Raw genomic sequence first — 26149 nt, 5'->3', positions numbered from 1 at the left:
TTTGAGTGGGAACTTCTCTAGATATGGTGCTTCTATAAAATAATAGTATTGCTTTTGCCAATCAATAGATGACTTTGTACAGAAAACCAAGATAAAGAGGAAGCAACATGTGTTGATATTATAAGCCAATTATTCTCTTTATAAAAGGTTATAGCTAATTTGAGATAAAACAGTCAACTCCGAATAAGTTTAAGTGAAACTTTAAAAAAGAAGCAGAAGGAGGAGAAGAAGAAAGCAAGAAACAAACAAAGATAGACGTACTGACCTTGATTATTACTCCCAGCAGATAGGCGATTGGTTAGTTGCACAGCAGCTTGTTGTGCAGAGGAAGCTTCTCCAGATGAACGAGCATTGAAACCTAGCATGCTGGGATCAACCCGTAAATCTAGATTCAGAAGTTTAAGTTGTGAAATGATGTTAACTGCAACTTGTAGTTCCATGTCATCTTTTTGTGCATTGAACTTTTCCTACAATCTTTGCTGCATCCTTTCTTCCATTTCCTCCATTTTTTGCTGCATCACCTCATCAGTAGAGGGTCCCAAATCTCCCACTTTTCTTTTTAAGGAAGTCTTGGTAACCCCACGTCCATACAATCTTAGGCGACCTGGATGCTCAGGTCCCATGACTGATGCAAATGCATCAACCGATTGACTGCCATCTTCACTTTCTTGTGTTGGTTGTATTCTTTCCATTTCAGCCTATAAGACCAAATTGAGTCATTGTTAAATCAGAAAGTATATGACACTGAGTCAATAACTAAGAACAGAGTCAATAACTAAGAACAGACAAATGATAACAAAAAACTTTAAATTAATAACTCGTACAATTTTATTAAGAGTATCCGCGCACGAGGCCTTGTAAACTCGATCAGATTTTCTTTTTCTTGTGGCCACAAAGATGTCCTTGCTTGATAGAGGCTCAGAAGTTTCTTTATTTTTTTCCTGATTATATAAAAAGTGGTATAAAGTTAATAAGTTCATATTTAAAACAATAATAAGAAAGAAAATATCAAACCTCGCATATTCGAGCAAAACTTCTTTTGCCAGCAGTGTGTGGATATTTTAACTTTTTGCGATTCTCGGTATTTGTTTGGGACATTTTCTGCAAATCAGCCAATGAATACAGAGTTAAGTGATTTCTAATTAAACATAAACTAGACATTCTCAGCAAATCATGGGACAGTACTTAGTTTTACCTTGTAGGCATCAGAGTTCCAATAATTAAGAAGATCCCTAAATTGAGATTCAGGAACATCAACTGGCCTTTTCTCCATTCGAAGCTCGTCATTCTCATAGGCTTTATAATGGTCGTTAAATAATTGATTCTTATACTTTCTCCAAGCATTTTGAATTGATTCAAAAATCCACTTTTTTGAAGCATCAGGAATGTCATATTTTCCCTACAAAAGGTACAGTTAGGTTAGTGTAAAAATTTGAAATATCTACACAGAATATTGCAAACTTCAGACCTTGATACATTTTCACATATCTTCTTTTGTTTGAAGTTTCCTCCAATTAAACACATTAAGAGGACAAAAGGCCGCATTCCTTGCCAATGTACCGAGGAAGCTACCCAACTCTGCTACAACATCATCAGTAGGACCTATGGGTTGATTGTTCTCGTTTACCACAATTAGCTTGTGCTCTTTCCTACCATGAACACTTGGCATCAAAGTTTTTCCTCTTTTTCTTTTTTCGGCAGAAGGACCTGCATTAATATTAAGTAAGAATAATCACCAAAATCAATATTATTTGTTAATTTAACAGAATAAAATTTATATGTTCTTGCCTTGTTCCTCGGATTGTTCGTTTATTTCATGATTGGAAGAATCCTCAAATTGTTCACGTACCGTTTGTGAAGTACGAGTGGTGGAATCCAGTGACTTTTGCTGTAATTGTTCATGTAATGCTTGTTATGCAAGAGAGGTAGAGTTCAGTGACTTTTGCTGCACTTGCTCATGTACAATTTGTGCTGGAGGAGAAGCAGAACGCAAAGGTAGTTGCAACAGTTGTTCTTGCACTTGAGCTTCTTATTGCGGAAGTTGTTTTTCAATTGAATTCAGTTGATGCTTGTCATTTGTCCTTGTAGCTTGAACAATTCTTTTTATTTTCAACGATGAAACCTTTTGGTTCAACAAAGATGCAAGTGATCCGGCTGCAATGCAATTTTTAGCCTTTTTGTTTTTACTTGAGTTCCCTTCCTGACTCATGACTATTCAAATTCCTGTCAAAATCAGAAAATTAAATAAGAAATAAGTTATCAAAGCATTAACAATAATGCATTGTATACACCTCACAAGTCTATGTTACCTTGATCTTTTCTGTAATCAGTCAGCCTTTCACATAAAAATAATAGTTTCAATTTACTAAAGAAAGAATAGAACATGCTTCTACATCATGCTTGAACAGTTGGAGTTGACATCTATTTAGATGCTGGAGTTGGAATTATATAATTCCTGATATAGAATTAAGATGCAACCAACCTGATAGAAATTCCTGAAAGATATGTACTAGCAAAACCTATAAGTTGGGTGTCCATTTTCTTTTTATCTATTTGGTGAAATAAGTTATCTCGTACAAGGCTGATATCCTTCCTTCCAAACAGAGAAAATATGATAGGCTTCCTCGGACCAAAAAAGCTCAATTGATAGCACATACACTTAGACCTCATTGCATACCTTAGGAGAAAGAGCACATGGTACTATGTCCTTCTCGGTTTCCATCCATTTACCTTAAAGTAAAGGAGTGTTGTACAAGCAGAACTATGTGAGCAGAATGAACATCCAAACAGTGGTAGCACTAACTGGCCCCCAGCCTAACCATGTAAAGCACTTCGAATTCCTTAAACAAGCTATGGAGTTCACCCTGGCCCCTACTAATTCCCTGCCCGTCTAGGACCCAAATCATCATGCAACAACAACAACAATAGAAGATATGATATGAAAGTTCCTCCGAAGAAATTCCAGCAGACACTGAATAGCAGAGCCCCCTTGACTGCAATGGAACATTCACAGGGAAAAAAATATTGTTTCCTCATAGGACTTCAAGAGAACTAGACAACTTCTGGGACCTGGCTAGTTAGAGCAGAACATGACTTCAGCGGACAAGATGTTAATTTGAAGATGCCTAGCAGCTAAAAGTAAAATGTCATGGCACCAGCCCAGAACATAACCTTACTTGATAGATGTTATGCCCTAGTCTTTTTGAAAGATTGCCTAAGGGGTAACTGCACCGAGAGGAGGGATTTTCCATTATTCCTCAACCTATGAGGAACAATGGAAAAGGTAAGATGGTTATGCATGGAGGAGCCAAAACAAATCCGAACAAGCAACAACCAAATTTCAAGAAACAAACCTATCATACAAAGATATGTACCAAAGACTTTGGAACTAGAGGAACACAATCAGATCATAGCTCTACCTGAAGCAAATGAAAAAAATATTCCTGTTTGTGAGGAAACTAACTCTAATCCTGTCTGTGGAGAAGAGGTCACACCAAACTCAGAAGCGGAGGAACAGAACAGATCTTGGCATTGTTACCTGGGATGATTCTATCCACCTGGGATAGTAAAGTCCCTGGGATGATTCTATCCACCTGAAAATGTAAATAATCAGCCCATATACTCCAGTTATCGATACGACATAGAGTTAAGGTTAAAACATAGAAACAGTACGTGCAACTTAGATTTGTATCGAAACATTAAAGGGGTGAAATATCTAATGAGGAAGGATTTGTCTTTTGCATGTTAGCGTTTATTTGCGTGTTTGATAGTACGGAGACAATTTGCAAGAGAAATGGCAATGGTTATGCATTCCAACAGGAAATATTATATAAAAAATAATTAAAATTATATAAACAGGAGTAATTTTAAAATATTGATAAAAAATATTATTACTCACTCTAAACAGAATATATTTAAAAGAATATAAGAAGTTTCTTCTTTAATCATCTGATTCCATCCAGTCCCAATAAGTATCATCAAACTCATTCGCCTCTTCCGATGTTTCTATAATTGTATCATTTGAATGTTGTGCATTAGATGGAATATCAACGACATCAACGGGTACATCGTTTCTTGAGCATCCAACGTCAACATCAATTAATCCGCTTAAGGAACCAATGTCATCATTAGGCTCCCTCCGTAATGCGTCTTCAATATTGGGGCAATTCTCTTCCTCTAAATCATATAAATCAACAGGGACTTTATTCTTTGCATAATAAACATCTTTCTCAACAGGATCCTCCACATAAAAAACTTGATAAACTTGTGATGCTAACACAAAAGGGTCATCTGTACTACATAATTTCTTAAAGTACACACGGGTTAACCCATATTCATCTATTTCACTACGAAACCAGTTGCATCTAAATAGTACAACACTAAAAAAACCCCAATAATCAATCTCAATGATATCCTGAATAGCTCCATAATAGATAACCTCACCATCGATGGGATTTTGGTCCCTAGAGCTAGCAAAGCTATCGGTTGTTGCTGATAAAGTCACTTCACTGTTTTGAGTCTTGCATCGAGAATCTCGTTCTACGGTATGAAATCAGTATCCACTAATGAAATATGCAGTATATCTTTTGGCGATAGTTTTAGGCCCTTTAGCTAGCCATCTTACATAATCTGGCACTTCAATATTTTTAACTTTCTCAACAAACCAATTGTTGAATTTCCGACTATGATTTCTTGCTCTTTCCCATGCATTTGATCTACTGCGATTACCAATTAAATTCTTATGTTCCCTGCAATATAATTTATCTTACTCGATAAACTTTTCCACTTGTTCATCTCCAGTATTGAACAGAGCATATCGATGTGCTTCATAACATAACTGTAGTCCATGTGAAAAGTATTTTTCTTCTTACTTCCAATTGGATGGCCTATAACAGGGAATATGGATGACAAATTTTGAGGGCACTCATCATCTACAATTGGGTATCTACTGAATCTTGTCTTCACACTGTCATGTAGGTATCTTGAACAAAAAATCAAACACTCTTCTGCCAAAAATCCCTCTGCGATCGATGCTTCTAGACAAGAACGATTACGAACAAATGCCTTGTATTTACATAAGTTCCTCTCAATGGGATACATCCAACGAAGATGAGATGGACCCCCAAGCTTAATTTCATTCACCAAATGAATAGGCAAATGTGGCATTATATCGAAAAATATTGGATGAAAAATCTTTTCAAGCTCACAATTTATTTCAACAATTTCAGAGTTCATTTTCTGTGACGACCCAACCCGTCGTCTCATGTATTACAGCCCCGTTTTTCTCATTTATTGCTTCTTCATGTTTTATTATCAGCAACGGGTGAGTTAGAGTTTAATTGAATTGGTTTGTATAGGAAATGAGACACTTAGTCTCTTTAAGGAAGGTTTGGTTTGGAAAAGTCAACCGAACGTTGACTTATTAGTTAGAAGGCTCGGATGTGAATTCCGGTGATTCGGTTAGCTTCGGGAAGTGATTCGTGGCTTAGGATCGTGGTCGGAGGTGATTTTGGAGGTCCGGTGTAGAATTAGGCTTGAATTGGCGAAGTTAGTATTTTGGCGAAATCCGGTTGATGGGTGAGAATTTGATCCGAGGGTCGGAATGGAATTCCGAGAGTTGCAGTAGCTTCGTTAGGTGATTTTGGATATGTCTGCAAATTTTCCGGTCATTCGGACGTCGTTTGGTCGGGTTTTTGATCGAATGCGTAATTCGGAAGTTTTTAAGAAACTTAGGCTTGAATTCGATGTGATTTGATGGTTTTAGCGTTGTTTGATGTGGTTTGATGATGGGAACAAGTTCGTATGATGTTTTGGGATATGTTGGTGCCTTTGGTTGAGGTCCCGGGGGCCTCGGGATGATTTCGGATGGCTAAACGGAGGTTTTGAACTTTGAAAATGTTGCAGAAAATTGCCCAGCTGTTGCAGACCAAAATTGGTCTTCGCGTTCGCGTCTGTAGGCACGCGTTCGCGGAAGGTAAAATCTTAGACCATCGCGATCGCGTGGGAAGGCCTCGCGTTCGCGTAGAAGGTCCTGGGGGCCCAGCCTAGTTTGTTCATCGCGTTCGCATGCGGAGTATCGCGTTCGCGTAGGAGGGTAAGCTGGACTATCGCGTTCGCGTTTGTAGTATCGCGTTCGCGTAGGGTAATATTTTGGTCAACGGAATTTGTTCAATGCGAACGCGGGGGTGTTGACCGCGTTCGCGAAGGGAAAAACCTGGGCGTCCAGAGGGGTTTTTATATTATTTTAACCGCGATCCCATTCATTATTTCCTCCATTGTTAACCTTCTTAAGAGCTTTGGGCAAGAAATTTCGAGGGTTTTGACTGAGAATCGAGCGGAGGTAAGTTCCTTGGCTTAATTACTCGAGTTTATGGTAAATTTATCATAGAAATCAGTGGAAATTCATCAAAATGGGGTAAGTTAGGGCTTGAGAAATTAGGATGTAAAAATGGAATTTGGAGGGTCAAACGAACTCCGATTTTGGTAAATTTTATATGTACGGACTCGTGGCGAGACGAGGAATCCGGTGATGTAAATTTCGTAATTTTTCGAGAAGTGGTCCTGGGGCTCGGGTTTTGCCAACTTCGTGAATTTTGGTATTTTTCGAGTCTTTTCGATTGGGTTATGTTTCTTTAGCCTATTGTAATGTATTCGTTGTGGTTTTAATCAGATTCGGCGTGCGAAGAGGTTGATTCGAAAGGCAAAGGCATAGCGAGCTAGACTTGTGGCCGGCTTGAGGTGAGTAATAGATGTAGATGATGACCTGAGGGTTTGAAACCCCGGTATATCACACTGTGACGCTATATTGAGGCGAGACACGTACTCTATGACGAGTGCGGGGTCGATAGTGACTGGGGATTTTGACCTAGTTTGTTCCGATTGATGTTCGTACTGTGTTCTTGACTAGAAATTGTTTGGTAATCATCCTACTTGGATTTTATGAATGTGTTTGGGGCTTTGTGCCTATCATTTGCATCCTTCAGGGATCCTTATCACTGCTTTCATGATGCTTAGCATATTTCATGATATCAGTCCTGAGTTAGACACTGCCTCGATGGTTAGTAAATAAATAAAGGTTTAAACACTTAGCTCTAAAATTCCTAATAATTGAAACTAAAATGAATAATTTGACTGTGCCCGATTGGCTTGCATGCATATATATACCTGGACTGAGTGTGGATCGGGCTGCACGCCGCAGCGAATGTTACGATGATATTGCGCTTGGGCTGTAGGAGCCCCTCCGGAGTCTGAACCCCCACAGTGAGCGCGGGTACCTAAATGGATCGGGCTCCGCGCCGCAGCGGTCATGTGCATTGCATTGCATTCATGCATTTATACCTAATTGTCTTATTTGTCCTGGTATTGTTGTTGTTTCATCGTTTTATGTGTTGAATCGCTGATTATAGCTTTATATTGTAATATTTCGGAATTTCTTACTTTCAGCCATTATATATGTTTATTACTCACTGAGTTGGAAGTACTCAGTTTACTCCCTGCACCATGTGTGCAGATTCAGGTGCTCCGGAGACTTAGTGGAGCTGTTTGCTGTTTTCGTGAAGTTTATTTTCAGGAGTTGTTGAGGTAGCTGCATGACGTCCGCAGGACCCGACTCCTCCCCTTTATTTTATTTGTCTTTCCCTATCCTGGACTTCTTTATTACTATGAATATATTACTCTGTTACATTTAAAGGCTCTAGACTCGTGACTCCAGATCTATTGGGGAAATGTTTGGATATTCGTTATTATTTTCCGTACTATCTTATTTAGATTTGGATTGGAACCTTGACATTTTGATATTTTAATCGTATTATTTGTTAACGGATTGCGTATTTGGGTTGAGAGTATTTAATTGGTCGGGCTTGCCTAGCATTTGTGTTGGGCGCCATCACGACCGGGATTGGGGTCGTGACATTTTCTCAAGATCTCTTCGCCTTATGACCTTACTACATATAGCTCTAAAAAAATTACCCAACCTAATCAAGGCCAATGAAACATTCTTGGGCAACGTCTTTCTAACAGCAACGTGGAGCAAGTAATGCATTAAAAAATGAGCATCATGACTCTTGTACCTTGATATTTTCATCTCCTTCATGTGCACGCGTTCTGAAATATTTGAAGCACAACCTTTTGGTAACTTGGCATTTTTTATGACGGTACAAAATAAACTTTTCTATTTTGGTTTCATGTAGAAACAAGCTTGAGCCAAACTCACTGTTCCATCATCATCTTCTCTTGGTTGTAACTCCTTTCGTATCCCCATTTCTTGTATGTCATAGCGAGCATTTACATGATCCTTTGACTTTTTTTCCATTTCCAATAAAGTCCCAAGCAAACTGTCACATATATTTTTCTCGATGTGCATCACATCAAGATTGTGCCTCAATTTGTTATGCGCGCAATATGGCAATTCAAAAAAAATAGATTTTTTTTCCACGGACCCTTGTTATCCCGAGGTCTTTTCTTTTTGCCCTTTCCAAAAACAATGTTGAATTCAAGCAGCTCTTGAAACACTTCTACACCCGACAAAGGAGTAGGTGCAGGTCTATGTTCCTCCTTACCATCAAATGACTTCTTATCTTTCCGCAAAGGATGATCATGAGGTAAAAATCTTCGATGGCCCATATAACACATCTTATGACTGTGTTTGAGATATGGAGAGCATGTGTCATAATTACAAGTGGGGCATGCCAACCTCCCCTTGGTGCTCCATCCTGAAAGCATAGCTAATGCTGGAAAATCACTAACTGTCCACAACAAGGCTGCACGCATTTGAAATGTTTGCTTTGTCTCGGCATCATATGTTTTTATCCCAGTTTTCCATAGTTCCTTCAATTCTGCAATAAGTGGTTGTAAGTACACATCTATATCATTTCCTGGAGATGAAGGACCTGGAATGGTCATTGACAACATGATATATTCTGGCTTCATGCAAATCCATGGTGATAAATTGTAGTTCATTAACATGACAGGCCACGTGCTATGAGAAATGCTCATGGTTCGAAATGGGTTGAAACCATCACTTGAAAGACCCAACCTAACATTACGTCGATCTTTGGAGAAGTCGGGATGTAGAGAATCAAAATCCTTCCAAGCTTCTCCATCAGCAGGATGCCTCAAATTCCCATCATTAGGTCGTTAATTAGCATGCCATCTCATTGCAATAGCTGTTTCAGGACACATGAATATCCTCTGAAGCCTAGGCTTCAAGAGAAAGTACCTTAAAACCTTTGCAGGAACTTTAGAACTTGCATTAGTCAAGGCACGATTAGAACTTTTTCATCTAGAAGACCCACAAACAGAGCAATTATCGGCCTTTGCATTGTCATTCCAAAATAGCATGCAATCATTAGGGCATGCATGTATTTTATCATAATGAAGACCCAAATCTTTTATCAAATTTTTAGCCTTGTTGAAAGACTCTGGCAGCTTAGCAAAGGGAAATGCCTGTTTTAGCAACTCTAACGAGTCTGAAAAGGCTACATTACTCAACCCATGCAAAGACTTAAACAAGTACAACCAGATGGTGAAACTCAGTTTATTGAAGTTTTCACACCCTGGATATAATTCTTGTTTCCCTTCCTCTAATAATTTAAAAAATCTCTTAGCATCTTCAGATAGAGCCTCTCTCATCCCTTCTTGTTGTACCGGCTCGCCTTCTGCATTTCTGAATGTATCATGAAGTAATCCATCAATATCATCACGCATGTTAGAACCTTCATCATTATTGCTTTGACGAGGTGTAATTCTAGAGGAAAACCCTTCACCATGGAAAACCCATTCAGTGTAACCATCAACAAAGTCATTAACGACCAAGTGATCCTCCACCACATTTCTATAATGCCAATAGCGATTAATGCATTTTGTGCAATGCCATAATATTTCATTTCCTTGGGAATCTCGTTCAAATGCCTTATCAAGGAAATCATTCACTCCACGGATATACTCATCCATCCATCTTAGGAGATGCATCCAACTTTTATCTACATTATCCATGAAAATCCTATATGACAAAAGTAAATCTAACACAATTAACTCATTCCTGGTAATGTTTACTCTTTGTTCTATCTAGATTCTAACCATGCATCTTCTACATAGATTCTAACATTCGAAATGATACAAAAATTCTAGAGCTGATTCTTTTGAATCCCCTTGTTTTGGTTTGCTGGTTCAACTATCCTGCTATTAAAAGCCTACAACTCTGTTCTTAGTTCTCTAGTAATTATATTCTAAGGAGTCTCAATCTATGTAATTAGCTTTTCATCTAACTGTTCATTATCTATGACATTAGAAATTATAAATCAGTTCACAAATACAAAGCAAATTCTATCATATTAAAAATAACCTCCCATTCAGATAGAAATTAAGTGAAGAAACTCAGAAGTTCAAATCTAGTTCTATCCCAATTCTATCATTCTACTATTAGAGCCTTACCGTCCTTCAATTACAACATAGTAGCATTACTTTTGACCATTTCAGAATACTATTTAATGTTCTAGAATTTACATCCAGCTAGCCTCTCCATTTTACAATGATAAAATATGAGAAATAAATTTGAAGTTCAAAGACATAATTCACTACTAAGAGCTTCTAAAACTATGTGCAAGTATTGATTATCTTAGAAAAGAAAACTATCACTGCAGCAAGTAAACTTTACTGCATTTGAAAAAATATACATTAACAAAATACACCCAATTTTTATTAAGTAAAATTTTATTGTCAAAAGCTGGTCTTTCTGCATGCAAACCGGAATAAGATCTAAAATTAGCCTCAGATGCAGGAGAGCTATTGGATGACCCATCTACTTGCAAGGATTAAATAAAAAAAAGGTACCCAAAATGGTATAAATACAATAGGCCAGCAGTAACACAAAACAAATGGGCCTTAACAGAAAAGACCACAGGGTACATACTTCATTAGCCTTATTCCATGGCATTGCATTGTTACCAATTATTTTTTAGTTGTAACTCATTTCTTTAAAATAGTTTCAGAAATACAAAAAGGAAAAATTACTTAATGTATTCAGTCTTGGAGGAGTAAATGTCAAATGGAGTGATTCAAACCAAAATAATTTCAAAGAGATTACACTTTATATAAATTTTAAAAAGATGGACAAACTTTATAATTGTGATGATCCTCCCCTTCAAAAAAGACACATGTGGTACACTATACTCATTCTTCATTGCCAACCCAAAAACAAAGGGAGAAACACTGAAAACATGTTATTTCTTCTTAGGTTGCTATTTTCTTTTGAGGAATCCAAAGATAATTATGCAAGAAAACTGAGGAGGCTGTTGATTAACAAGTAAATCAAAAGAAGTGTGAGAGAGAAAGATCATAAACCAAGAAGAATTGTTAACTCTTATTTCATCTTAATTCATACCTAAACAGTAAACAAACTAAGATCTTGTTCCTTACTAAGTAACCAAAATAGAACCATAACCAAATATCTGTCCCAATGATAGGATAAAACATAAATTCAATTGATTTAGACATATTACCAAACACCTCTTGTGCATCAGTGTTTAAACCGGACATGCAACCAAAAATTTAACAGGAAAATATCCCCAAAAATAGAGAAACTACCAGAACCAAAATTAAATCACACAACAGAGATAACATGAAACATAAATTGAGAAATCTAGGATATGATATAAATAAAATCCTAAATTAGAGAAGGACATACATTAAATTTTTTGTACAAGTTGGAAACAGGAACCTCACAATCTACATTTCTCGACTTATATAGAATCATGCCATAAAACACCATAGACAGAAAATTCAGACACAAAATATATAACTCCGAAAACGAAAGAGTGAAGAAGAAAGAAAGCGCAAAAAAAAGTTAGGAAACTCACCAAAGAGATTGATACTTCGAATATGTGCAAGGAGAAACAGAGATTTGCAGAACTTGAAGGTGAGCAATAAATGTACACTGCATGTGTTATTCAATAATGAGTTAAGGCTAATATTTATTCAAAAATCATCAACGTATCTAGTGGAATTTCTGCACTTGCCAATAAGTTCACATAGCTGGAACCTTCCCTCACCAAACACCTAAACTAACAAGTTGTTCAAAATTCTTAGAGGTCATCGTAGGCAACAGAGACATCGATGCAATTGGAGAGGTAAGTTTTTCCTAATGGCATGATATCTAGGAGTCGGTTATTTAATAGGTTTTTCAGGCTGCTAAAGCCAAATAACACTCCATTTATGAACGGATTTCTCTATACATAGTAATATCTGATAGACATGGAGCAACAGGTAGAAAGGTTCATCCTTAGTTGGTTAAAGTAAGATAAGCAGGCTATAATCAGTTTATTTAAACAGATAAGTGTTCATTAAAAAGTTAAACAAATAAAGTCTAATACATGATCTTCATATATAGAGATTATTAGTCCCATTCTATCAAGATGACATGGAAAAATGTTCAAGTCTTAGCATGAGAAACATCAACAAGTCCCTTAATAGGGGTCATTTATTTGAGTGCAACATGACAGTGTGGGAAGATTGGGATTACACATGGCTGCAAGTATAGATCTTTGCAAGCAACATAGTGATCCAAGAACACAATTTTCTCAATCTAATAACATAGGAAGGGTTCATAAACATCATTGGACTAGAAAAAGTAGAACGACGAGTGTGAGCACAAGCATAACAGTCAATGAGAGACATTCAACCATCATAACAGTAAAGATTTTAGATAGCCATTCCTACAGACTTCAGAGTAATGAGATAGTAGAGGGGCATGGCAAATCAAAAATACTGCAAGTGAGCAGGTTCAGGTTCACCACATGATCTCAAGCCACAATGATAGACAGATATAAGTCACTAAGAATACTTAACAAGACTATAAAGTAGAGTCAATAAAGGTTCAGACATAAAGTTGTAATGAGAATCAATCATTGCTCTATTTTCCACAAGTTATTACACGCATCATTGACACTTGCAAGTTAAATATATTTTCTGTATCTCATGTACATATCGTGCTACAGAACAACAACCACTTTGAGCTTCAAACTTGAAGCATTTTGTCACCAGAAAAAAATCAAAGAATGGGGCGCAAAAGAAAACTAATAAAAATGCCCCAAAAAATGCACCCAAAATCACACATATTAAATAAATTTACATGTATTCCTTAAATAAAACAACAAACCCCATGAAATCTATACATGAAATCAATACAGATCGATGAAATTAAAAAGAGGACCACAAATCCAAAAAGGGAAAAACAAATAGGGAATAATACTAGGAAGAAATAATGAAATAAAGAAGCAATTAAATTATTAAAATGGAGGAGATTTACTGAATATAGCAAAACTTAGGCTTTGAGATTTAGAGAATACCGTACCCTTATTTGACAAAAATTAAAGAGAACCCATTAAAAGTAGGCGAAAAACTTGAGAGAAAGAAAGTACCTGTGATTTCACCCGCTCAAATCCTAAGTCTTGGAATGATGTTAGTTTCTTTGTTTCCTTGGAGTTTCAATTTATCCGTCGAGCAGTCGGATATCACCAAAAAGGTTTTTATGCAATTTCGTTGTCTCTAACAGAGAGATTGAAATATGGGTTTTCTTCGAGCAATCGATGTTGGTTTAATAGGGGAAGAAGGTGGTCTTTTCCATGGTGCTTTGGTGGAAGTTTTATGGCTGAAAGACGGTGGAGATTTTGGTCGGAGATGGGGTGGAGACGCGTCGATTTTGGGTTTGGAACTTTGGGGATGTCGACGACTACTAATAGGTAAATAGGATATGGAGTAATTAAATTAGAGACTTTTATATTTTTATTTTTCTAATTAATTAATAAAACAAAAATTATTTTTGTTTGGCGGATTTAACAAAATTTAGGAGGAAATCTGATGAGGAGAAAAAAAATAGTTCTATTATCAGTTTTCCCAAAATTCCGTTACAGTCCCGTTAAAAAGTGCTATGGCAACGGTTTAATGTCAATGGTAACGGTTTTATATCAAAAGTGTGCTGATATCATCCACATTCTACGAGAACGGTTATAACCGTTGCTATAAGTGCTCTATAGCAACGGTTCTATAACCGTTACTAAAAAACTGTTGCAATGGGCTCATTTTCTGGTAGTGCATTGTCATTCCTAGTATTGAATTGAATATCCTTTGTTAGCATTAGTATTATTTGATTTTGGTAATTTGGGATTTTGTTAGCATTATTTGAGTTACTAATATTAATGGCTATAAAACTTATTGGAACATTCAAAAGTTGTAAGTCCAACCTTGAAATAATACCGTAAAAGATAAAATTATGAAAAAGTTTAAGAAATATTTATAAATAACATTGAAGTATATTTATNGTTGTTGTTGTGCTCGATGGTTGCAGGACTTGAAGATGTACCGGCGTCCCTGTTGTAGCTGCCTCCTTTGTTTGGGGTAGCCTTAGCTTATAAAACTCTGTTTATGTACTTTTAAAATAGACTGCGTATTTGTTTCATTGTTGCTTTGTAAACTCCATTCGTAGAAGCTCATGATTTGTACTACCAGTACTTGGGAAATGTATAAAATTCCGTAAATTACTTTCATTTAATTGTCTTGTTAATATAATTGAAATTGGATAATTAATAGTTGACTTACCTAGCGGGTTGGATTAGGTGCCATCACGACCAGTGGATTTTGGGTCGTGACAAAACCCATTGATACCCATAATCTTTCTAACCCAAAAATCTGGCTTAGTCACTCCTCTTCCACTGTTATCCCCCCAAAATTGCAGATTTTTTCCTCTTCCAAAGCTGTTGATATACGATTTCTCTCTTTAATCGTCCAAAATATCTTTCTTATTTATACAATACAGAAGAAATTCGAAGTTTTGCTCTAGAATCAAGTATCAAGTTGTGGGTAAGCTTCACTCTACATTAAAGTTGGTTTTAAGTTGAATATCATAATGAAACTCGAGGAAGATGAAGTTTCGGAATTGTATTACGATTATATGATAAAGGTATCATAATTGCATCTGAATTGTATTTGATACATCAATACCTAAGACAATTCTGATACAATACTAATACTATTAAAATACAATATTGTATTATAATTTAAGTTTAGAGTTGGTTCTAGGTGGATGTTTTAAATTGAAACTTAAAAAAGATGAAGATCAAAGTTGTATCATAATTTAGAATTGTATCACAATTTGTACCTAAAATAATACATGATACAATACTAATACAAGTATAATACGATATTGTACCAGTTTAAGTTTAGAGTCGGTTTTAAGTTGTATCATAATTGTATCAGAATTGTGTAAGAATTCTTTCAGGATTGTATCAAATTTATATTTGAATTATGAGCAGTTGTGAGATCGTGACGAATTTCACAGTTTGTATCACAAATATATGATAATTATATATTAATTTTATTAGTATTGTATCAGGTATATTTGGATATTAATGTACCATCTACAAGTTATATACAATTGTGATACAAGTATGGTACAATTACGTTTTATGTATTGATGTATCTGATACAATTTAAATACAATTATGATACATTTATCATACAATTCCTTAATATATCTTCATTTTCAGTGTTTTCCCATCTCCGAACAAAAGAACGATGCAATTGATGATTTAATAATATATAATTATCTGCAATGGTGGGAAGAGAGAAGATGAAGATTCTGAGCGTAGATTAAGGAATTTTGTTGTAAAAAAAAAGGAGAGAAAAGAGGAGAGGAGAAAAAGGAAAAGATATAATTGAATCCCTTAATTGAAGGCACTAATAGTGGGGTGAGAGCCTTTTAAGGAGCAATCTAAATAATTTGTAAGAAAAACCTAGATACTTATTAAAAACTACAAAACATAGAGAACATTGGTAAATAAGTTTCTAATATAGTATAACTAGGTAAAAGTCCCTATTTAATTTACTAATATTAATGACTATAAAACTTATTGGAACATTCAAAAGTTGTAAGTCCAACCTTGAAATAATACCGTAAAAGATAAAATTATGAAAAAGTTTAAGAAATATTTATAAATAACATTGAAGTATATTTATATATTTGTTGCTCCCAAACGCACACACACGTATACGTGGTCGACAAGTAATATAGGATTGTAAGTCCAGATATCGTACCCACAGGGACTTGTGATTAACTATCAACTAAATTAAACCAAACAATTAATCTATTCAAGCTAATCCTAACATATGAATATTTAACTCAAATTAATCTAGAGTAACAAATTAAGAGATTAAAGAAAACAAGTTAGCGAATTATAGAGACGAATTCAATGTGAGTGAATATTCTAGAGCTATGGGCTAGCTAACAATCCCGTTGAGTTTTCCACTTAAATCGTCTTTAATTTATCTGGTTTATTGGTTGACGGGGTTAATATTGCTCGTAGCCTTCTCCCGAAGTACAACTCGCCTATTCAAGCTAATCTAACGCCTATATTCCTATGGAATTAGAATTAACAAGAACACAGTAATAATTCATGTATAGTAACCAAGCAAGGCGATTAGGTATATTCCTATCCTAACCTCAAATCTGCCTCCCACTTAGAGTTAAGATCTTGATCTACTCAATCTTATATGCAATCTAGAATTTCCTCTCCCGAGTTCAATCCAAGATTCGTAGATAGTATTCAATTGCTGATCAAGCAATCAAATAATTAAGTGCAAGATTGAATAAATAAACCAATATGATAAATAATAAGAACAATTCAAGCTTCAAACTACAACGTTCATGTAGCACCCAAAACTCTAGAACTAATGAACTATGAAATTAAAGGAAGAGAAGAGAAGAAAAACTAGTTAGAAGCCTCCTCCAAGCGTGATTTGTGTTCGTCCACGTGAATTCTCTTTCAAAGTATGTTAGACCCCCTCAAAATTAGGTTTAGAACCCCTTTTATACGAGTTGGGGCGGGGGGAGGGGGGGAAGGGGGGTCTTGGGCCAAAATAACCTTGTCCCGGGCGAAGTTGGAGAAGTATCCTGTCACCAGCGTCCAGCCCAGCGCTAGGCGCCGTCCCTGGCGCTGGTAAATTGCACATTCTGTCTGGGGCGCCACAGGTAGCGTGGGGCGCTGCCTGTGGCGCTGAAAATTTAACTTTTTCTTTTTTCGTCCGTTTTGGCTCTAATCTCGCACCTTTCGCCCCCGATTTCTCCCGGATCATTCCTACACATAAAAATACCTCAAATTAATATATATATATATATATATATATATATATATATATATATATATATATATATATATATATATATATATATATANTCCTATGAAATCAATCTATTAAGAATGCATTAAGATTATGATATTTAATCAAGCACGGTGACTAGGTATATTCCTATCCTTAACCACAAATCCCCCCCCCCCAAGAGTTAAGATCATGCTCTCTTTAATTCTTCTCTAATCTAAACATGGCTTTCCCAAGCATAGCATAGATAGTAAATAGAACCTAACTACTGGCCAGACAATTAAGCAATTAATCACAGAATTGAAGAAACAACCATATATTAGTGAATTATAATCAAGGTTAAGTCAACGTAACAATATTCATGGCTAAATCACAACCCCAGAACAATGAGTTTTTAGCCACTCATGATAATAGCAAACAATTTTATAAGTTTTGGATAATTGAAAAATACTAAGAAAAGATGAAGAAATCTGATATGTTCTTGCTCCCGGATGTTTCTTGTGTGTATTATCCCTCAAAAGTCCCGTCTCCCCCTCACAAACAAGTTTAATCTTGCTTTTATACATGTTGGGTAGGTCTAGGGCCGAAATAATCGTGTCTCGGGCGAATTCGGACAAGATTCACGCCACCAGCGCCCTACCCAATGCCAGGCGCCCTACCCAATGCCAGGCGCCCTACCCAATGCCAGGCGCCCTCATTGGCGCTGCCAAATTGAAACTTCTGTTTCTGGCGCCACAAGTAGAGCTAGGCACTGCCTGTGGCGCTGCAATTTCCATTTTTCATGTATATATATATATATATATATATATATATATCGCCTCATGTTTTATTTTTGTTTCATGGATTTAGGATATATATATACTTTAATCTAAATATCAACGCCTCACAGTTAAACTCTTGCTCGTCCTCGAGCAACGGGACTATCAACTACAATTTAATTTTTTCCAACCTACACTCTATCAATGATCATGGTTGATAGCAACAAGTAAACTGTAGCATATGCAATCACTTACACTTCTCTTTACTTATGCCATTCTTCACATATTCACAATAAAGACAACATGCTCATAACAATCCTAGCCTCAAAAGCCGACTCAATATCACAATGTACCCATGGCTTGAACACCCAACATCACGGAGAAGTCTAATAATGTTACCTATCCTCGTGAAACCATGTGCCCTCACAACAAAAACAAGAGAGTAAGTTGAATCCACACATTTGAATCTCATGATCAAATATAATTTAAGGACTCACATATATCAAAGAAAATCTCTCACTCTCACAAAGAAGTCACATGCATGTAAAAGGTACTATAGGCTTGCCCATAATGTAAACCACTAATTTAGGCTCACTTGATCTAAAATCAATTAGGACTTTTTCATTGTTGTAATGTGGACTAAGGGACGGTAGGATACATTTAGGATTAGTGGTTCACCCTCCTAAGCACTTTAATACCTCACATAATAAACTCCAGCGTAAATTCTTCAATCCACTTCAAATTCATAAACAAGATCATTTCCCAAAATTATTCCCTCTTTCTTTAAGCACTACTTTAATTTATACCCCACTAGCAAGAACAAGAAAACAATTTATTCCTCTCAATTTTTCCTTCTCTTTTTTTCGAATTTTTCTTTTTTTTCTTCTTTCAACTAGTCTCTTTCCTTTTTCAATTTCTGCTAGTGGTGTATTCTTTCACAAAACAAGTGCCCCTTTCTTTTTCCATTGATTCCCCTCAAATGCCACCCCCACACTTAGTCCTTACTTCTTCTAGCGCTCATTTCACAATTAAAGTGCCATAAGAGGTAATAAGATCAAAATAATATCAATTAAGAATAAAAGGGGTATAGGCTCGTAATGTGGGTGCCAAATAAAAGTCTATAGGCTCAAAAGAGTTTACTAGGGATAGATTTTATTTGTGATAAGAATTTAAGCTTAAAGAAAAATCAAAGAAGGCCTAAAATTATTTTTTAAACCGAGCATCGCCTAAAATTTTGCTTCACTCACATACCGGGCAAGTTCTAGACTCAAAACTCTCAAACACTGCAAGTATTCACGGAGCCACAAGATATTAAGCGTTAAGCACAACGTAAATATAAGTCAAGCAAAAGAGACATAGGCGTCACAAAACATGCTATCCAATTTCATCAAGGCATCATGAACAATTTCAAAATATTGGGAAGATACTCCACATGCCAAAGCTTAAATATGCTACTATCAAACAAGTCAAAGGAGCCTAAGTTCATCAATCTTCCTCCTTTTATTATCCAAAGTCCTAATCTACTCTAAAAAATCAAAAACGACTACCCGGTTCAAACTACATCCCATGGAAAAGAACCGATGCACAAAGAAAAACTTGTGATGCCCCGATAGGTAATCTTATGATTTAAAACCAAATTCTGTGTTCCAAGGCCTTTAAAAGCTCATTTTATCCCTTCTCAATTTGCGTGCGTAGTCCGGGCGTATTTTCGAAAAGCTTTTGTGTTGAAAGTTGATAAAAATAGGGGCTTTCGATTAAAAACTTCATTTGAGTTGACTTCGGTCAATATTTTTGGTAAACGGACCGGATTCGTATTTTGACAGTCCCGGTGGGTCTGTGTCAAAATATGGGACCTGGGCATATACCCGTAATCGGATTCGGAGATCCCTAGCCCGAGTTATGAATTTTTGTTAAAAATTATAAGTCTTAAAATTTAATGGTTTTTAAGAAATTTTTAATGTTTGATCTTGTTGGTATCGGGTCCGTATTTTTGTTTCGGAGCCCGGTACAGGTTCAATTTGATATATAAGACATGTCTGTGAAATTTGGTGAGAAACAGAGTTGGTTTGACGTGATTCGGACGTCCGGTTGAGAAAATAGAAATTTCAAAGTGTCCTTGAGAATTTCATTTGATTTGGTGCTAAATTCGTAGTTCTAGGTGTTATTTTGGCGATTTGATCGCGCGAGCAAGTTCGTATGATGTTTTAAGACTTGTGTGCATGTTTAGTTTGGAGCCCGAGGGCTCGGGTGAGTTTCAGATAGGCTTCGGAGTGAAAATAGGACTTAGAACACTGCCGGTTATTGTTGCAGGCGTCAGACCTCGCAAATGCAAGGTCAATCATCGCATTTGCGATCTCTGAAGAGTTCCCATTTGCGAGCTTCTCATCGCAGATGCGAAGAGAAGCTGGGCCAGCTTACGTTCGCAAATGCGAACATTCCTTCGCATTTGCGATGGGGACAGGGGGAGTCAACCTTCGCAATTGCGATCATTTGATCACATTTGCGACCAGCGTAGTTCGCATTTGCGAACTTTTCTCCGCATTTGTGAAGAAGGCAGGACTGTGGGAATTTTTGCAAATGCGATGGATTTCTCGCATTTGCGAGCTTCGCATTTGGGAAACCCAGGTCGCATTTGCGACATCTGCAGCTGGTAAAACTTGACTTAGACGGGATTTTCGCTCATTTTTCAAAAGTTTGAAACAAGAAACCCTCTAAGCGCTTTTCCAAAGACCACTTCTTCCCCAAATCATAGGTAAGTGATTCTTAACTCGTTTCTTTCAATCTTTCACTTTATTTTACAAGATTTCAACCTAAAATCTAAGATTTTCATGGTGGAATTGGAGATTTTTGGGTAGAAACTAGGGATTTTGAGATTTGGGGATTTAGACCTCAAATTGAGGTTGGATTCCAAAACCAATTATATATCCGGGCTCTGGGGTGAATGGATAATTGGATTTTGGTCCGAATTTTAGGTTCGGGTGTTGACTTTTGTTGACTTTTTCAAAAATGTCCTAAATGGAATTCCTTGCAATCGTGGGTAGTTCCTAAGGCTTAAATTGAATTGTTTGGTTGGTAATTTGCTAGGGTCTATTGGTCCGGAGGCTTGTGTGAAGGAAAAATTGGTGATTGAGCTTTGAGTTTGGCCGTCGGAGCGAGGTAAACGTCGTGGTTAACCTTGGCTTGAGGGATTAGGTATTATTTGCCTACTTGCTACGTGTTTGGATATTGAGTACAACGTATAGGTGAGGTGACGAGTACCTATGTGTTGTTGTCGAGTCATAGCATTTGAGTGAGTCTTATTCTTGTAAATGTTGTATTCTTTGATCACATTGTTCATGTTTAGACTAGCTATTCGATGTGTTGAGCAATTTCTTATCATGTCTTACTGAATTTGGTATTGATTGAGTATTGACTCAAAGTTGAGGTTGGTATTGTGGAACTAAGTGTTGAAGTAAGATTTGTTTTTGATATTCCTATCTCCCCGTTGTCATTGTTCATTGTTTTGATGAGGGGGAGTGTTAAAGCAAGAAGGGTGATGCCGTGCAATGTTTTGTGAGTGAGTAATAAAGCACGAAGGTTGATGCCGTGCACGTTTCTATTATTTATTATGGTGAGGTTGAGTGTAAAAGCACGAAGGGTGATGCCGTGCACGTTTCTATTATTTTATCTGGTGAGGTTGAGAGTGAAAGCATGAAGGGTGATGCCGTGCACTTTCCTTTACTGTGTTTACCCGTTTCTATCTGTTTAAGGTATATTGATTGATCATATTCTCAGTTCCATTGTCATTCTTTGTCTTGTAATCCCCTCAGTATGCCCCCTTCCCAATATTTCTTGCCTTGTTTCTTTAGTTGTTGTTATTAGTGTATATGTATTGATAAACTGCACAGGTTTGTTTGGGGGTGTCTTGTCCTAGCCTCGTCACTACTTCGCCGAGGTTAGACTCGACACTTACCAGTACATGGGGTCGGTTGTACTGATACTGCACTCCGTACTTTCTGTGCAGATTTTGGTACTGGACCGTGTTGACCCGAGTTGAGCTGCTGACTTCAATCCCACAGGAGACCCAAGGTAGATCTACCGGAGTTTGCGGACCCTGGAGTCCCCTTCCAGTTATTTCAGTTTACTGTTTCTTTTAACTCGAAAACAGATGTACTTTCCTTCAGCTAGTTATTTGTAGTGACTCTTAGAAGTTCGTGTATATGACACCAGATTCTGAGTAGTTGTGTATAATTATTTGGGTTATTATAAAATTTTGCATTCTTTTAATCTGTTATGGTTTAATTGTTGTTATTTACTGAATTGTTTAAGAGTTAGTGTATTAATCTCTAATTGTTGGCTTGCCTAGCAACTGAAAGGTTAGGCGCCATCACGGTCCCGACGGTGGGAAATCCGGGTCGTGACTAGTTGGTATCAGAACACTAGGTTTGCTTAGGTCTCACCATTCACGAACAGGCTTTGTAGAGTCTGAGGGATCGGTACGGAGACGTCTGTACTTATCTCCCAGAGGCTGCAGAGTTTAGGAACAATGCCACTTCTATTCTTCTCTATCGTGCGATTTTGTTCTCTCAGTGCTAATCGAACTCTTCTATTCTTGTTCGTTCGCAGATGGCGAGAACACGTACCACGTCTTCAGTTGAGCAGCAGCTAGAGTCCCTAGTGGCAGCTCCTACGAGGGGCAGAGGTCGAGGCCGAGGCCATGCCAGAGGCCAAGGCAGGGGTAGGGCTCAGCCCAGAGCTCGAGCAGCAGCACCAGCGGCGGAGCCTCGGGTGGAGTTTGATGAGGAGACTCCAGCCTAGACCGTTCCAGTGGGACCAGCTCAAGTCCTAGAGGGTTTCATTGCTACCCCCGTGCTTCAAGATGCTTTGGTCCGTTTGGTGGGCCTTATGGAGAGTGTCGCTCAGACAGGCACTTTTCCCATGGCACCAGCCGGCTCCCAGGCTGGAGGAGGAGCACAGACTCCTGCTACTCACGCTCTTTAGCAGATGGCTCCCCAGTACCAGACTCCAGCAGCTCAGCCTGTTGGAGTAGTTTAGCTAGTTTTTGCGGCACAGGCCGTTGGTAGATCAGCTATGTCCTCCGAGAGCTTATTGAGATTGGACAAGTTCACCAAGCTCTTTCCAGTTCATTACAGTGGGGCACCTTCTGAAGACCCACATGATTATCTTTACCGCTGCCATGAAGTGCTGCGGAACATGGGGATAGTGGAGACCAATGGGGTCGATTTTGCTGTGTTCTAGATAATAGGGTCCGCCAAGAGATGGTGGAATGACTTTGTGTTGACTAGACCAGCTGGTTCGCCTGCTTTGACTTGGGACCAGTTCTCTCAGATATTTCTTGAGAAGTTCCTTCCTGTTACACTAAGAGAGGACTATCGCAGGCAGTTCGAGCATCTCCAGCAAGGCAGTATGACCGTCACTCACTACGAGACCCATTTTGTTGATTTGGCCCGTCATGCTCTTCTTATACTTCCTACCGAGAGAGATAGAGTGAGGAGGTTATTGAGGGACTCGCTCAGCCTATCAGATTGCAGATGGCAAAGGAGACTGGGAGCGAGATTTCTTTTCATACTGCTGCCAATGTTGTCACGCAAGTCGAGATGGTTTTAGCTTAGGGGAGTGGTCAGGGGTCTGACAAGAGGCCTCGTCACTCTGGTGGATTCAATGGGGCCTCATCTGGAGGCCGGGGTACTTTTGGCAGAGGCCATCTACCCAGGCCATTTCATTCAGCACTCCAGGCATCTTACGGTGCCCTAGGTGGTCGTGGCCTTCAGATGCATTATTCTGACCAGCTAGCCCACAGTGCACCACCAGCTCCTATTAGTGCACCTACGCTCCAGAGTTTTCAGGGTGGTTACTCCAGTCGACAGGGTCATTTCTAGGGTCAGCAGTCACAGCAGTCGAGATCTTGTTATACTTGTGGTGACCCGAGGCATATTGCTTAGATTTTGCCCTTGTGCATTGAGCAATTCTCAGCAGCAGAGTTCTCGTGCCATGGTTCTAGCACCAGGTGCTTCACCGCCCGCTCAGCCAGCTAGGGGCAGGGTTTAGACAGCCAGAGGTGATGGTCAGGCCATTAGAGGTGGAGGTCAGGCTCCTAGAGGTGGAGGCCAGCCAGGTAGGGCCCACCCTAGAGATGCAGTTCAGAGTGGTAGAGTCCAGCCCCGATGTTATGCTTTTCCAGCCAGACCTGAGCCTGAGTCATCCGATACTGTTATCATAGGTACTGTTTCAGTTTGCAGTAGAGATGCTTCAGTTCTATTTGATCCGGGGTCTACTTTCTCTTATGTGTCATCTTACTTTGCTTCATATTTGGTTGTGCCTAGCAATTCTTTGTACCCCTATATATGTGTCCATACCTGTGGGGGTTCTATTATTGTAGATCGTGTCTATCGTTCGTGTCTTGAGACCGGCGTAGATCTTCTACTCCTCGATATGGTTGATTTCGATATTATTTTGGGGATGGATTAGCTGCCATCTTATCATGCTATATTGGACTGTCACGCCAAGATAGCGACATTAGCCTTGCCGGGGTTGCCTCGATTAGAGTGGAGAGGGACTCCTGGTCATTCTACCAGCAGGGTTGTCTCTTATATGAAGGCTCGGCGTATAGTCGAGAAGGGGTGTCTAGCTTATCTGGCTTATGTTCGTGATCCTAGTGCAGAGATTCTTTCCATGGATTCCGTGCCAATTTTTCGAGAGTTTCAGAGGTATTTCCTACAGACCTGCCGAGGATTCCACCCGATAGGGATATTGATTTCTGTATTGATTTGATTCCGGGCACCCAGCCCATTTCTACTCCGCCGTATCGTTTGGCCCCGCCAGAGTTGGAAGAGTTGAAAGAACAGTTGCAGGATTTGATTGATAAGGGCTTCATTAGACCTAGTGTCTCGCCCTGGCGTGCGCCCGTGTTATTTGTGAAGAAAGATGGGTCGATGAGGATGTACATCGATTATCGGCAGTTGAACAAATTCACCATCAAAAAATAAGTATCCATTGCCGAGGATTGATGAGTTATTTGACCAGCTTCAGGGTGCAAAGGTGTTTTCAAAGATCTATTTGAGGTCAGGCTACCATCAGTTCAGGATTAGGGCATCCGATGTCCCTAAGACAGCTTTTCGGACTCGGTATGGGCATTATGAGTTTCTAGTGATGTCATTTGGGCTGACAAATGCCCCAGCAGCATTCATGGATTTGATGAACCGGGTGTTCAAGTCCTATCTGGATTCCTTTGTATTTGTTTTTATTGATGATATCTTGATCTACTCCCACAGCCGAGAGGAGCATGAGCAGCATCTTCGGGTCGTTCTTCAGACTCTGAGAGACAGACATTTATATGCTAAGTTTTCAAAATGCGAGTTTTGGTTGAGTTCAGTTGCCTTCTTTGGTCACGTTGTATCAGCATAAGGTATTCAGGTGGATCATAAGAAGATTGAGGCACTCAAGAACTGGCCTAGACCCACATCAGCTACAGAGATCCAGAGTTTCTTGGGATTGGCGGGTTATTACCGTCGGTTTGTGGAAGGGTTCTCATCTATACCAGCCCCATTGACCAGATTGACCCGGAAGGGTGCTCCGTTCAGATGGTCGGACGAGTGTGAGGCGAGCTTCCAGAAGCTCAAGATAGCTTTGACTACGGCACCGGTATTGGTGTTACCCACAGGTTTAGGATCTTATACGGTATATTGCGATGCATCCCGAGTTGGACTTGGTGCGGTATTAATGCAGGATGGAAAGGTTATTGCATATGCTTTGCGACAGCTGAAGGTTCACGAGAAGAATTACCCTGTTCGTGATCTAGAGCTGGCAGCCATTGTTCACGCACTGAAAATTTGGAGGCACTATCTTTACGGTGTGCCGTGTGAGGTATTCATGGATCATCGGAGTTTGCAGTACTTGTTCAAGCAGAAAGAGCTCAATTTGAGGCAGAGGAGATGGTTGGAGCTATTGAAAGACTATGATATCACCATCTTGTATCATCCCGGGAAGGCTGATGTGGTGGCTGATGCTTTGAGTAGGAAGTCAGCTAGTATGGGCAGCCTTGCGTACATTCTAGTCGGTGAGAGACCGCTTGCATTAGATGTTCAGGCTTTGGCCAATCAGTTCGTGAGGTTGGATGTTTTTGAGCCCAGTCGTGTTCTACCTTGTACGGTCGCTCGGTCTACATTGTTTGAGCGCATCAGGGAGCGGCAGTATGATGACCCTCATTTGCTTGTCCTTAGGGACACAGTGCGGCACGGAGATGC

The 26149-nt window shown here is 38.6% G+C and overlaps 1 protein-coding gene across 1 annotated transcript; it reads right to left on the bottom strand.

Moving 5' to 3' along the window:
• Positions 1 to 467: 467 nt before the first annotated feature.
• Positions 468 to 2722, bottom strand: LOC109207010. Its single transcript, XM_019369887.1, has 7 exons — positions 2678 to 2722; positions 1789 to 1888; positions 1523 to 1707; positions 1196 to 1399; positions 1015 to 1101; positions 825 to 941; positions 468 to 698 (listed from the first exon to the last, which is right to left on the bottom strand). Exons 1-7 carry the CDS (start codon positions 2720 to 2722, stop codon positions 468 to 470), a joined length of 969 nt encoding a protein of 322 aa, XP_019225432.1.
• Between the last annotated feature and the right edge of the window lie 23427 nt (positions 2723 to 26149).

The sequence above is a fragment of the Nicotiana attenuata genome, unplaced genomic scaffold (genome assembly GCF_001879085.1).
Source record: "Nicotiana attenuata strain UT unplaced genomic scaffold, NIATTr2, whole genome shotgun sequence".
Classification (NCBI taxonomy): Eukaryota; Viridiplantae; Streptophyta; class Magnoliopsida; order Solanales; family Solanaceae; genus Nicotiana; species Nicotiana attenuata.
This window is presented reverse-complemented; position numbering and strand designations above follow the sequence as displayed.

Bases quoted from the DNA above. Each gene is read 5' to 3' on its own strand.
- LOC109207010 (XM_019369887.1), bottom strand. From the start codon at position 2,722: ATGGAAACCGAGAAGGACATAGTACCATGTGCTCTTTCTCCTAAG. The intron at 1,400-1,522 runs GTGTTTAATTGG...TACCTTTTGTAG, and splicing joins CGGCCTTTTGTCCTCTTAAT to GGAAAATATGACATTCCTGA. The intron at 942-1,014 runs GTTTGATATTTT...TTATATAATCAG, and splicing joins GTTTTGCTCGAATATGCGAG to GAAAAAAATAAAGAAACTTC.